The sequence below is a fragment of the Dromiciops gliroides genome, chromosome 6 (genome assembly GCF_019393635.1).
Source record: "Dromiciops gliroides isolate mDroGli1 chromosome 6, mDroGli1.pri, whole genome shotgun sequence".
Lineage (NCBI taxonomy): Eukaryota > Metazoa > Chordata > Mammalia > Microbiotheria > Microbiotheriidae > Dromiciops > Dromiciops gliroides.
In genome coordinates, this window is record NC_057866.1 from 273,630,395 (window position 1) to 273,644,856 (window position 14,462).

Genomic DNA, 14,462 nt, shown 5'->3' on the forward strand with positions numbered 1-14,462 from the left:
GTAGAAAGGGCCCTCCCTCTCTAGAAGAATCCAGGATAGATGAAGAGAGCCTTGATGGCCCCAGACTCTTCTTCTCTCATGATTCGATCATTCTCATTTTTCCAAGTAATGTGGTTTAGTGGGAAGAAGGCTGACCGTGAAGACGAGGTACCGGGATTTAGATCCCATCTCTGACATTATCCATCTGTATGATTGTGGACAAATCACTTAATCTCTCAGAGTCCCTGTTTCCTCATCTGTAAAATGGGAATAATAATCCCAACAGGGATCGCCTCACATGGTGGTTGTGTGGTTCCAAAGAGAATTTGATAATAAAGTGCTTTTTGTTGTCATTGTTCAGTTGTGTCTGACTCTCCGTGATCCTCTTTGGGGTTTTCTTGGCAGAGTCAGTGTTCACCATTTCCTCCTCCAGATCATTTGACAGAGGAGGAAACAGAGGCAAACAGGGTGAAGTAACTCACCCAGAGTCACACAGCTAGTGTCTGAGGCTGGATTTGAACTCAGGTCTTCCTGACTCCAGGCCTGGTGCTCTATATCCACTGCACCACGTTGCAAACTGTCAAATCCTATACATCTGAGGTGTCCTCTCTTCTTATGGCCAACGGTAACAACAGTGCCTGAAGCTAAGGGTTGTGTTCTAGCTCTTCCTGGGGGCACTTCAGTCCTACTCCCCCATTTCTGCAGGGTGGCCAGCAGCTAGGAAGAGCTTCTTCCATCCTCCCTTCTCTCTCTCCTTTCTTCTTCCTCTGCCAATTTTTCCTTGTCACTTCCTGACTTCTCCTTGTTGCTCATTCCCACGGTGGTAGGTCCATTTGTGGGCATGAGAGGCATGGGTGTGGCTTGGGCAGCATGGGCAGAGTTCTGCGAATGCAGGAAGCGGGTCTACACTGTCATGCTTCGTTCATTCATTCAACAAAAGTGAACACTCACCAACAATTATTCACGTTAATAAATGTTTGCATCACAGTGTAAATATGTAGCTGGCATTTCCAGAATGTCTTAAGGTTTGTGAAGCACTTTGGGTCATTTGAGCATCACAAGCAATCCTGTTCTGTACATGGTTATCCCCATTTTATAGATGAGGAAACTGAGGCTCAGAAAAGTCAACTGACTTCTCCAGGGTTACACAGAAAACACCAGTCAGACCAGGAGGGAAATCCAGCTGTTTCTGACTTGAGATCTAGTGCTCAGGAGCTCTAGAATTTGAGAATCAGAAAGGTGTATATAGCCTAGATTTAGTTCAATCCACACCTGAGGGGGATTACCCCTCCTTAAGCAAACCTGACAAGTGGGTGTCCAGCTTGATGACCTCAAAGGACGGGGAACTCATCTCCACAGAGGCCAGTCATTCCACTTTGGGATGGTTCCAAATGGCACAAAGATTTTCACAATATCAACATTGAAACTCTCTCCTTGTGCCCCTCACCCCCACCCCAGATTCCTGGTTCTTCCCCTGGAAGCCAAACAGGATAAAGCTAAGTCCTCTTCCACATGATGGTCCTTTAAAAGGGATCCCATTTCCCCTTGAGTTTTCTCTTCTCCAAACTAAATGTGCCAGTTCCTTCAATCAATTCTTATATGACCTGGAATCATTGTAGACACTAGTTCACACTGAATCTCCAATCATGGAGTGATCTATGTCTATTTCTATGTCTGTGTCTGTGTCAGTGTCTATCTATTGTATGTACATATGTACATATACACACATGCTCACACACATATAGAATGAGTCCATTCTATAAAAGTGTGTGTGTGTGTGTGTGTGTGTGTGTGTGTGTGTGTATGAGGGGGCAGCATGGTGTTAGGGAATAGAGAGATTTGGCCTTGAAGTCAGAAAGAACTGAATTCAAATTCTCCCCTAGTTAGCTACCAGCTGCCTGTCTCTTAATCCCCTGGTGCTCCAGGCACCTTCTTAAGACTATACATTAGAGAAAGTTTCTAATTTGCATCAGTGAAGGGAGGTTCCCTACTGAAATGAAATCATAGATCTAGATTTTACACACACACACACACACACACCTTACATGCAGTTATGCTGCAGTCAGCTGGTACTTAAAAAAAACAACAATTGACTTTTGAGAGCCAATTGTTAAATTTTCAAAGAGAGCATGGATACCTCAGAAATAGGAAATGCTACAAACCAAGGTGTGATTGTTTAGACTTAAGAAAGTGGTGGAAAAGATGTTAATTAGGCAGATTCAACTTCAAAGTGTGTCATGCATACGTTTTTGTTGTTGTTGAAAGAACCAATTGATAACATTTGTCAGCACACGTCTGGATATGTGTGCATATATATGTGTATGTACATGCACACAGATATGTATATAGATGCTGTGTACGTATACATATTCATAAATATATATGTCCCAAAAGTCTTAGTGAAGTTTTATTAAAAGAACCTACATGGATATGCACGTGTTTACCTATATTTACATGTGCATACCACATACATACAAGTATATGTGTATATGCACACATACATGTATATATGCACACACATATGTGTATGTATGTGTGTATGTATGTGTGTATGTATGTATGTATACAAACAATATGGACATGACTTTTGATTTCACTGGTCTAGAGAACTCCCGGAGGAGGAAAATCTTTCCCTGAATGCAGGTGGCCCCATCCATTCTCTGCAATTTGCCTTCTTAGAGGGATGTACAGTGGAATTGAAGGGTGACTTGGCTAAGCCCATGTGGCCACGGCCTAGCTGAAGCAGGACTTGAACCCAGGTTTTCTTGGCTTCCCTGCTGGCTCTCTATTCTCAATATCCAATGAATGTCTACTCCCTGTACTGGGCATTGAGCCCTGGGCCCAGGCAGGACGTTATCCTGAGGTGAGCTGAGAATCATCGCCCTCCCAGAGCTCCTTGGTTTGATAAGATGCCCCAGCCCAGGGTGGTGAAAGACTGTACTCCAGGACAAGCTTGTAAAACAGTGGCAAACAACACCCTGGGAGGCAGGTGCTATTGTTACCCCCATTTTACAGATGAGGAAACTGAGGCAACCAGAAGTTTAGGGAGGTACTCAGAGTCACACAGGTAGTAAGAGTCTGAGGCGGGATTTGAAATCAGGTCTTCCTGACTCCAGGTCTGGCGCTGTATCCACTGCAGAGCTGCCTAGCTGTCCCATGTCATTTCTTACCCAAGGCTCATGATGCTCTGAGTCAGAATAATGATCATGGCCAATATAAGAGCAAAGCAGGTAACTGAACACTAGACCAGTCTGGGATCTGTCTACGTAGACCCTGAGAGCCTCACATGGATGCACAGATGGTGTGTGCACATGAGTGTGCAAACACACACACACAAACACACCGCTGATCCTTTAGCAAAGCGTAGTACATAGAGAGCTGGAGTCAGGGCTGAGTTCAAGCCCTGTTTCTGACCCAGGCTGGCTAGGTGACCCCGGGCCAATCAATGAGCCCCTCAACAACTCTCCAGGATTCCCCTTTGCAGTTAAGGAGCCGCTCCTCTGGGCTAGCGTGTCCTCACCCTGGGAGTTCCCTCTGCCATTGAGATCCCCGGTCCACTCCCTCTCCTTACTCTGATGACACGCCAATAGAAGTAGCATTGAACAACATTCCAGGGAGTGATTCAATCACCAGGATTAGTCAGAGTCCAAGATCCAGAGCTGGAGGGGACCCCAGAATCCTCCTTGTCCCGTTCATTCATTTCACAAATGAGGAAACCGACAGTCATAGCAGCAGTGTGACTTAGCCTGGCTCACCCTCCTCACTCAGTCGTAAGTATACAAGGTCAGATAGCACAGAGGACCTTGGTCTGAATCCCACCTTGGCTTCCTGCTACTTTGTCTGAGCTTGGAATTCCCATTCTGCTTTCTGGGTTTTAACTTTTTATTCAGTTGCCTCTGACTCTTGGTGACTCCATTTGGGGTTTTCTTGGCAAAGACACTAGATTGGCTTGCCATTTCCTTCTCTAGCTCATTTTACAGATGAGGAAACTCAGGCAAACAGGGTTAAGTGACTTGCCCAGGGTCATACATTGAGGAATTGTCTGAGGTCAGATTCGAATTCAGGTCCTCCTGATTCCAGGCCCAGTTCTCTATTCACTGTCACCTACCTGCTCTATGTACTACACCACCTAGCTGCCTAGGTTTCACTTTACTCAGCTGTAAAAGGAAGGGTTGGGCAATTTTTAATCTGAAAAATTATGAAACTTTATTGAGGTAATGCCTGAGTTCCCTGAAATTTCAGCTCCAATCCTGTAATTGGTAGGTAGAAGAAATTCAGTTTAGCTCTCCTTTGTAGGAGGAGACCACTCTGCTTCCGACACCCATTATCTGTGTGAGTGGGAGCAAGTCCTCAAGTTTTTCATGTCCCCTACACAGCTTAGTCAGTCACTAAACATATTAAGTGCCTACTATGTGCCTAGGCACTGTGCTAAGAGCTGGGGACAGAAAAGGAGGCAAAAGACAGTCCTTGCCCTCAAGGATCTTATAATTTTGTTTTGGTTTTGGGTTTTTTTTGGGGGGGGGGTTGGTAGGGCAATGAGGGTTAAGTGACTTGCCCAGGGTCACACAGCTAGTAAGTGTCAAGTGCCTGAGGCCGAATTTGAACTCAGGTACTCCTGAATCCAGGGCCGGTGCTTTATCTACTGCGCCACCTAGCTGCCCCAAGGATCTTATAATTTAATCTAATAACTCTTCAAGGTATTTTTTTTTCAGGGCAATGAGGGTTAAGTGACTTGCCCAGGGTCACACAGCTAGTAAGTGCCAAGTGTCTGAGGGCAGATTTGAACTCAGGTCCTCCTGAATCCAGGGCTGGTGCTTTATCCACTGTGCCACCTAGCTGCCCCCTAATCTAATAACTCTTAAAGACAATGAGCCTTCTTGGTGTTGGTGAGGAGGCAGAGAAGTGCAAGCAGTGGAGAATTTAGGGCCAGAGGACCCTGGTTGGGATCAAAGCTCTGCTGTTTACCACCTGAGAACAAGACAAGATCTGGCTTCAATTTCCTCATCTGAAAATGAGGGGCAGTACCAGTCCTCAACTCTGTGAGACAGTCTTCAGCAGGGAAGGGAGTCCCCATATTGAAAACACCACATCCCTATGAAATCACAGATCCCAAACAAGAAAATAAACAAGGCAGGAGCCACCAATTTCTGTGGCATGTGCCTGGGTTTTCTGATTAGTGGGCTAAACAATTAGACACAAAGATTTCTTTGAAGATAAGGACTTGGAGAATGTGGGAGCTGAGTGGGGCAGTAGAGGTGGCCCCCGGAAGGGAGGTCGTACAGTAGATGGAGCACTGGGGCTCAGTCAGGAAATCCAGTCTCAGGCACTAGCTGTATGTCCTTGAGTGAATCACTTTAACCTCTGTCTGCCTTAAGTTTCCTCATCTGTAACAATGGGGATAATAATAGCATCGATCTCTTAGGGCTGTTGTGAAAATTAGTTGGAATAAAGTACTTTGCAAATCTTAAAGTGCTTTCTAAATGCTAGCTATGACTTTTTAGCCTTTCGTCCAAACCCTCTCCTTTTACATACGTGAGATGTCAAGCACATTGCTAGTTAGTGGCAGAACCGAGCCTAGAATCCAGGGCTCCTGACTCCCAGGCCAAGGCTGTCTCCACCACATCACAAGCCTGTTTAATCACTTAGGACGGACTTCATTGGGATAACCAGTTCTCTCCAGGAAATGGGCAGTCATAAAAATGATCTGAAAGGTACTTTTGTGGGTTTATGTAAGAGGAAGCAAAAATATCTGCCTCTCCAGGCCCATCCCACTCACTGGGTGAATCAGCTCTGCACAGAGCTGCATGCATCTGCATGTCTCTGACCATATACATCTATATTTACATCTACATATGTCTATATAGTTTGATAGATTGATAAAGACTGACAGGAAGAGAGCTAAATGGTTTGATGGATAGATAGATAGACATGTAGAGAGACAAACAGAACAATGGATGGTTAAGTAGATAGATAAATAGATGATAGACAAGATTGATAGATAACATGGATGGATAGATAGACAAGATGAATGGATAGAGATGGATGGACGGACAGACAGAACAGATGGATGGATACATGGACAAATCGATAAATGGACAGATGGATAGAGACAGGTATATGGCTAAATAGATATGAGGTCATGGGATCTGCAGTGGTGAGGGAGCCAAAGAGTGAATCAGTTATGGGTCTTAGGTTATAGTCACAGAGCTAGAAGTGAGTTACCCAAGATTGCACTCCTCATAGGCTCATTTATTATAGATTAAGTTTTATGGGATGTCAAAGAGCATTTAGTTCAGCTTTCTTATTTTACAGATGAGGAAACTGAGGGCTAGAATAGTTGACTTGCCCAAAGTCATGTTCCTTATAGCATGTTATGAGGAAATAAATTTAGAGCTTAAGTGGACATTAAAAACCACCTAATCCAGGGATTTTAAACTTTTTTACATCATGGACTTCTCTGAAAGTCTGGTGAACCCTGTAGATCCCGTCTCAGAATAATGTCTTTAAATTCATAAGATAAAATGCACAGGATTACAAAGGAAGTCAATTATATTGAAATATAATTATCCAAATATTTAAAAAAAAAACAAGTTCATAGACCCCCATAATAAGAAACCCTGATATAATCTATCATTTTATATTTGAAGAAACTGAAGGCCAGAGTTATAAAAATGACGTGCCCAAAGTCACACAGATATTAAGTGGCAGGATCAGGATTTGAACTCAGGGCTTTTTGACTGCCCACTACACCACATTTGCCTCCTTGATTTGTTCAATCTTAATTCTTAGGCAATTATTTTCTTCAGAGAGCTTTTGTATCTCCTTTCCCATTTGGCTTTTCAAGCTGTTGACTTTTTTCTCATGACTCTCCTGCATTGCTCTCATTTCTCTTTCCATTGTTTCCTCCATCTCTCTAAATCTTCCTTTTATCTCTCCTACTTTCTCTTCAAAGTCCTTTTCGAGCACTTCCATGGCCTGAGACCAGTTCATGTTTTTCTTGGAAGCTTCGGATGTTGGAGCTTTGACTTTGTTATTATCTTCTTCTGAGGGTGTATTCTAGTCTACCTTTCCCCCAAATAAGCTTTCTATCATCTGCTGCTTTGTCTGCTTACTCATCTCCACCAGGAAACAGACCCACACTTGCCTCCTTGAGCTGACCTTTTCACTCACTGATTTTCAACACACAGTGACATCTACGGCCCCTGTGTCACCGGCTCTGATGGGCAAAGGTGTGGAGAACACTTTGTAACTCTCAAAGGCTCATGGGAAGGAGGAGGATTCTTGTTCTTATTCCTGGCAGGGTCCTGGGCCCCATATTTGTGTAAGAGGAGTTGGCTGCACTCTGGGCTGACTGGGAGTATCCAGGAAGCAAGGGAGGTCTGGCCCCTTCTGCCCTGGAAGGAGGTTGACTCAACCTCCCCAGGTTGTTGGTGAGGAGAGGGGATCGTGCCCCTTAGAAAGAATCAGAAATCAGTGCTGTGAAGACACACATCACGCCTAGACTGTTTGAGAAAGGGATTTCATGTGAAGATTCTGGGAACATCATGCCACGAAGGTCATCCTCAACAATACTAGGAGGTAAGTGTCCAGTCCCTGCATGATTATCCCCATTTCATAGATGAGAGAAGTGAGTCTCCTAGAGGTGAAGTCTCTTGCTCAAGGTCACACGGCTACTGGGTGTTAGAAATCCAGACTCAGTTTTCTGCTTCCTGGGCTTTGTCTTCCACCTACAACATGCTCCCTAGCTCCCCTTAGGAAGCCAGGCAGCCCCACAGCAGGGCTTCCCCTGCACATCCTTGTCAGCCTCCCTCTGTCAGGCCAGACCTTGGCCCAGGTTCCCCAATAACTGCTTCCTTGGTCAAGAGCAAAGTTTGGTTTCTACATTGTTTTCTAACAATTATTCTTAGCCTCTGCTGCTGCATGCCACCTGTGGCATACTGAGCCAGAGAGAGCTAGAGTCAGAGAGTCAAAGAGGCAGAGGGGGAAAGGAGGAAGACAGACAGACAGACAGAAAGGCAGAGACAGAGAGAGAGAGACAGAGAGTCAAAGAGTCAAAGAGACAGAGAGGTTGGGGAAGAAGGAAGAGAGACAGAAAGACAGAGAGAGACAGATGGGTAGAGACAGAGACACAAAGAGACAGAGAGAAAGAGTGGGAGTCAGACAAAGAGATGGGGAGGGGGTGGGAGAGAGAGAGAGAGAGAGAGAGAGAGAGAGAGAGAGAGAGAGAGAGAGAGGGAGAGGGAGCCAGAGCCAGAGCCAGAGCCTTTGATTACATTTTCAGTGTGAGCCTTCACCCTTCAGAAGTCAACAGCAAAGGCCACAAACCAGGGCTTGATTGACTGTTCTGTTGATTCTCTAGACTTTAGCAAATGATAGAGAAAATGTCACTAATTTAGATTAGCCTGAAATATGCATCACGTGGTACATTCCCTGTCCCTAACATCCACCCCAAGCCAGTTGTTAAACATTCACCACTAGCCCACTCTTACTTAGGGTCAAATTCCCACTTGGCCACTTCTTATCTGTGTGACCTTGGGCAAGACCCTTCCACTCTCTGGGACTCATTTTCCTTTTCTGTAAAACAAGGGGGCTGGCCTAGGTGTGTTCTGACTTCTCTTCCAACTTTAGGTCTATGATCCTATGTTCTATAAGGTCCCTTCCAGCTCCAGAATTCCACAGTCCCATTATACATCTCATAATTTTAAATCAATCAATCAAGCAATCTATCTATCTATCTATCTATCTATCTATCTATCTATCTATCTGTTTATTTATTATCCAGAGCATGGGCTCTGGGCACAGGAAATCTGGGTTCATATCCCACCTATAATGCTTGCTAATTGTGGGACCTTCAGTGACTCACTTCTCCTCTCTGGTCCTCAGTGTTCTCATCTCTAAAATGGGAGGGTTGGACTCAAAGGCCACTGAGACTCCTTTCAGCTCTAGGGCTATGATTCCATCATCTTCTGACCCTTAAAGTCCCTTCCAGATCCAAAATCCAATGGCCCTTTATGCATCTCACAGTCTGTGTCTATCTCATTTTCCTAGCAGAAAGTGCTACTGTGGTTGAAATGTTTAACGACGCCAATAAAAACAGCAGGAGGCAAAAGGATTCTGGTCATATCATTAGAGATCCATATGCTTTCTAAATGTGTCTCTGACTGAGGGAGGGAGGGAAGGAGGGAGCCCCATGTCTGTATAGGGACCATTCTCCAAGATCAGACACTTACTCCTGGAATTCGGATCAAAACACTGACCCGATCAGTACCAACTGATCCAAGTCTGCTGCTCTGGACAGGCAGCCTCTGAGCATTTCCAGAGACCCTCCAGACAAGCTCTGGAGGCTTACTGCCCCACCACACCAGGATTTTGGATGACCTGGCTCAGCTCTGAGGAGGAGTAGCCCTGGGTCTAACAGATACCATCCATTTTTCTTGGAACAAATGCATGGCATTGTAGGCTTCCAAGTCAGAAGGGAATTTGTCAGCCACCAAATCTAGATATTCAAAACTCAAATAGAAATAGAACAATCCCTTTGGGGAGGGGGGTGGCATATTGACTTAGAAAAACACGTAGAAATATTTATGTTCTATTGCATTTTTATCTATTTTGTTAAATGTTTCCCATTTACATTTAGTCCTATAGTGTTTGAGCCCCTCTGATCCAGTCTACCCCTCACTCAACAAATAAACAGAAGCCAGGAGAGGCTGTTGATTTGTGGCGGGCCACCCCAGCCCAGGTCCTTTGCTTCCAAGCTCAACAGTCCTCCCAAGGTCCGATCTAGCACCAGCCTCCTCTGCCATGCCCTTTCCCCAAACACAATTCACAGTACTTGGGAGAGGAAATCCGAAAGGAAAGGGAGGGATCCAAGCCCTTGCTGAAGCACTGCAGCTATTTTGTGTGCCAGGAGTGCAGAATGAGTTTCTGATTGTCCCTGGGGTTATCAGGAATAGTTAACACCCCAGCAAAAGCACAGCATGTGACTCCATGCAGGACAGCTGGTAACTGTCCCGTGGTGGGCTATAGGCACTCCTCACCGGGCTTTAAATGGCCAGGGCCCACCTCAGAAGCCTTGCTTCATGTCACGTCCTACAGCCTTTCTCTTAGAGTTGTTTGTACTGGTGCTGGCATTCCCTGAACGTAAGTGAAAAATTCTTTAGACCTTGGCAATGGATGAAGCTTTCTCCCATTCCTGGGTCTGTCTCTGGACCTGGAATGGCAGTGACCCTAGCTTGAGCTTTGGTCCTTAATGCCAAGGACTTGTAAGGACCTAAAATTATTGATGGATTTGTTTAGACGGGAGGGGTTTGTGATTTTGACACCTGTGCCAGTTTGGAAATCAAATTGGAACAGGAGATGCTTAGACAAGGAATAGACTTAGGTTTAAACTTGGTCTGGATACAGTGGGTCAGTCTCTATGACATGACTGATCAAGAGAACAAAACACCAGATGACCTTTATATCCTAGGAAGGACACCAAGAGAGAGCAAGGGCAATATCTGCACCATGGGTTTCTACAAATTCAGTTCTGGACTTGGATTTCAGTTCAGTCTCACTTTATCCAAACCAGTTGGTCCTTTAGTTACCCTGGAATCTGGTTGGAGCTTCTCCTGAGGAGGAAGAGCTGTGAGCCTGTGAGCCTTCTCCTGACTAGATTTATGAGATTCTTTCTTCCCACAAAGTAAAAACAAATTCCCCAAATCAGATTCTTCAGGTAAAACTATAACCCGTGTGCTCAGAATAATAGCTGAAATTTTCATAATGCTCTAAGGATTCCAAAGCATTTTACATACATTATCTCAATTGAACCTTGCAGACAACCTAGTGAGATAGATACCGAAGGTATTTTTAGGCTCATTTTAAATCTGAGGCACAGAGAGGTTAAATGACTTGCACATTTTACAGAGGAGGCTACTAAGGCTCACGGAGGTTAAGTGACTTCCCAAGGTAACCAACCCAGCTAGTAAGTGTTAAAGGCAGGATTCAAACCCAGATCTTCCTGATTCTGTGTCCAGCCCTCTGTCTGCCACCCCATGTTGCCACATCTAAGAAATGTCTACTTGCCTTATTCAGCTTGCTTTATGGAAAACGAAATGTGAAGACATGGATACATTGAACAGTACATCTTTGTGTTTTCCTGGAGGAGTGTAAATGCTCACATGGGGACAAGGAAGCTCTCAGGTTTCCTAAAAATCCTCGGAAAGATACTGGAAATGCCCGGAATCTCTCTCCGACACCCAAACATGGACCAGATCCCAATCAGGGAAATGGACGTTGACACCTTTGCATGAGCTCTGAGGCTGATCTTCAGCAGTAACAAGCTCATAGACTTAGCTTTTGTATTGATGGGAGAAGAGAGGAAGTAGTTTGAGGGAGGAAGAATTTTTAAAGAGAAAAACAATGAAACTGAAATGCTACAATATTTTTCTAATATTCAAACCATACTTGGAGATTACTGATGGTGGAGCTGGAACAGACCTTAGAAATGAGAGCGAGTCCAATCCCCCACTTTACAGATGACAAGCCCTAGGGCCAGAGGAGTTAAGTGATCTGCCCAAGGTCATACAGGTATTTGAGGTGGAATTTGAATCCAGATCTTGCTGACTCCAAAGTCAAAGCCTTGTCCACCACACCATACTGATCTGGTGAATCTTTCCTTATTTTCCTGAGGATAGCATACAAAGAATAAAGCTTCCTTCCTTCCCAAGAGGTCTCAAGGTCTCAGTTAGTGAAGGTGAGAATTGATGAGAATGAGGGGAGGGGCAGGTGAAATGTGAGAAGTGGGGAACCCCAGGAAATCAAAGATGCCTGAATGACCAAAAGAGAAGAAAACAAGCAAACAGCCCCCCGTGCCCCCAGAGATAGGCCTCTTTGGGTGGCCAATGATGACAAGCTTTTCTAGGACCTCACCCGACCAAAGGCAATTAAGAGAACTTCAGATTAAATTGTGAACGGCAAAGCAGGCAGAATGTCCCTCAGCTGTCCCGTGGCTCCGTGCCTTTGGAACAGTTGTTCATCTGGAAATAACTTTCCCATGAAAAAGCACAACTACAAAAGACCGAGTGACTTGGCCATAGGTGCTCACACCCCCGTCTCCAGCACTGAGGTTATTTATGACAGCGTGACCAGATACAACGGTAGGAGGGAAACAGAGTCAGGCATGTTAAGAGGGATGGGAACAATGTTAGGTGCTCCCCCCCCCCCCAGGACCAGCTTTCTACCGTTTCCATGAATTTCCTTCATGATTGCCGACTTGCTGCTTCCTCTGCTTTCCAAAGAGCTGGGTGTTAAATATTCAAGGGCAGCTTCCCTGCTGAAAGAGAAAGAAACGCACACAACAAGGAAAGATTGAGCCCGGGAGGGAGGCATTCCTCAGCCGCCATCTTTGAGCATCAGTCCATCAACTAGCATTTGTTGAGCATTTACCAAGTGTCAGGCACTGGGCTAAGCACAGGGCATATGAAGAAAGGAGGAGCAACCCAGCTCCCATGGAACAAATGCTCATTCTGATGGAGGTGACAACATGCCAAAAATGGTACATGCTACACACAGATGATAGAGGGAGCTGAAAGGGGGTCATCTCAGAGGGAAGGTAGGGCTGGGCTGGAGGACTCAGAGACATCGGCATCAGCCCTCATCACATTCCCGTCTGATGAGGGCACTGACTGATGATGGCTGGAGGAGGGAAGAGCCCTCCTGCACACAGGTGCACCCCCCACCAGGCCATTGTGAAGCCTTCAAGAATCAGCATCCTCTCCCCAGTCCTCCCATTGTTTCTTCCTATGTGTGGAATTGATGATTCATTGTAACCTGTCACCTTGTCTCTTCTCTCCTAGCATCAGGCACAGATGCTAGGACGGTGCCTGAAGGAGAAGTGAGGTGCCAGTAGGCAGAGACCCCTTTCGCACTGGCCTTTACATCTGGGTACTAGCCTGCTGTCATTAAAAGAAGGGAGAATGCCCATTTCTGAGTTGTGATGGGGTGGCTCTCTCCCTGGAACACCAGAACCAAGGGTTGGAGAAACGTTCTACTCACCAGGTTGGCCAACCTTGTTTGGCAGCAGGGAAGAAGCCTGGCCTGTGGGTGGAGGGCTGGGAGTCAGAGGGGGTATGGATGGTGAGCTGGACCCGGAGAACAGCGTCTATTCTTGTGCTTGAGTCTGCATGGTACCTTGCACCAACACCAAGTGCGGACTGAGCCTCTCTGAAGAGACTGACATCCAGCTGACATCAAGGAGCTAAATATAGACCCACACACTTGAGCCCCTCCTTTCACCCTGTTGAAAGAGGAGACTGGAGAAGGATTCAATTACCCCCATTGTGTCTTTGGACTCACGGTTTATGATGTCCATTCGGTCAACATCCCCCCACTGTGGTGCCTACTGTGTGCAAAGCATGAGGGACTAAAGACAAGATGGCAAAAACCAGAGAGGATCTCCAGAAATGGGTAGTGAGGGACATGGCTTTGACCTGGATCCCCCCAAGGCACCTTGGATCTGGGGGACTATTCTGGGGGGCTCCCTTTTGAGAGAGGGGTGGACACCAGTCCTACAACAGCAAGGAGAGCCATTTAGTGACTCATGATACTGTTAACCGAAGGTGACATGGACTTCACCTTTGACTCTAGTTAGCAGATTTCAGTTGCCCTACAGAGTTGTCTTCTAAGCAAAGCTTCACTCTGATGAGAGAGGAACCTGATGAGAACACAGACAATCATTCACTTCAAGTAGACTGGAAATCGCTGGAGGCCAGGGGGCTCCATCTCCTTTGCTTGTGTATATATCATAGCAGCTGACACAGGGTTTTATCTATAAGAGGCACTCAGAGTAAGGATTTTAAAAAACTGAATGGACTTAATCTAAAACTAAGAAGTTCCTTTCATAGTCTTCCAAAACACCACATTCCATTTAACTTCAGAAACACAAAGAGATGTAAAATGACAGCATTCAACTCTGCCTCTGGAAAAAGTACAAGTAGAAGAAAGTTTGCACCTTCTGGGCCCATCTTTAAACAATGGTACTTCCCTTTAAAAGTTATAATTGTGTCCTCAGTGGGTCTTTTCCCCTTACATGTGATCAACATTTGAAAAAATAATCAACATTTTTTATTTATAGTTTTGAGTTCCAAATTTTGTCCCTCCTTCCCTCCCTCCCCCGCCTTCTCCCTGAGGCGATAAGCAATTAGATGTGGGTCATATATGTGCAATTATGTAAAACATTACCCTATTAGTCATTTTGTACAAGAAAACTTGAATAAAAGAAAAAATGAAAGAAAGTGAAAACCATCCTGTTTTAGTCTGTCTTCCATCAATGTCAATCAATTCTTTCTTTGGAGGTAGGTAAGTAGTATGCTTCATCGTTACTCCTTTGGGGTTGTACCGGATCATTGTATTGCTGAGAATAGTTAAGATGTGACTAACATTTAAATACTTTTCAACATTTAAATCTAAGTGAATATGAAACAATACAGCTCATATCATCTGAT

General features: G+C 45.1%; 1 protein-coding gene across 2 annotated transcripts in view; it reads right to left on the minus strand.

Annotated features, from left to right (window-relative positions):
* MYOZ2 (myozenin 2) overlaps positions 1-13,206 on the minus strand; it is a 53,685-nt gene extending 40,479 nt beyond the window's left edge. The window contains exons 1-2 of one of the 2 annotated variants that reach the window (XM_043971761.1): positions 13,015-13,206; positions 12,201-12,289 (exon numbers count right to left, since the gene is read on the minus strand). In XM_043971761.1, the coding sequence (XP_043827696.1) occupies positions 12,201-12,222 (22 nt within the window). In that variant the 5' untranslated portion in view covers positions 12,223-12,289; positions 13,015-13,206. Of the gene's footprint in view, positions 1-12,200; positions 12,293-13,014 lie in introns of both variants that reach the window. The other variant, XM_043971760.1, reaches the window with a different exon arrangement.
* Between the last annotated feature and the right edge of the window lie 1,256 nt (positions 13,207-14,462).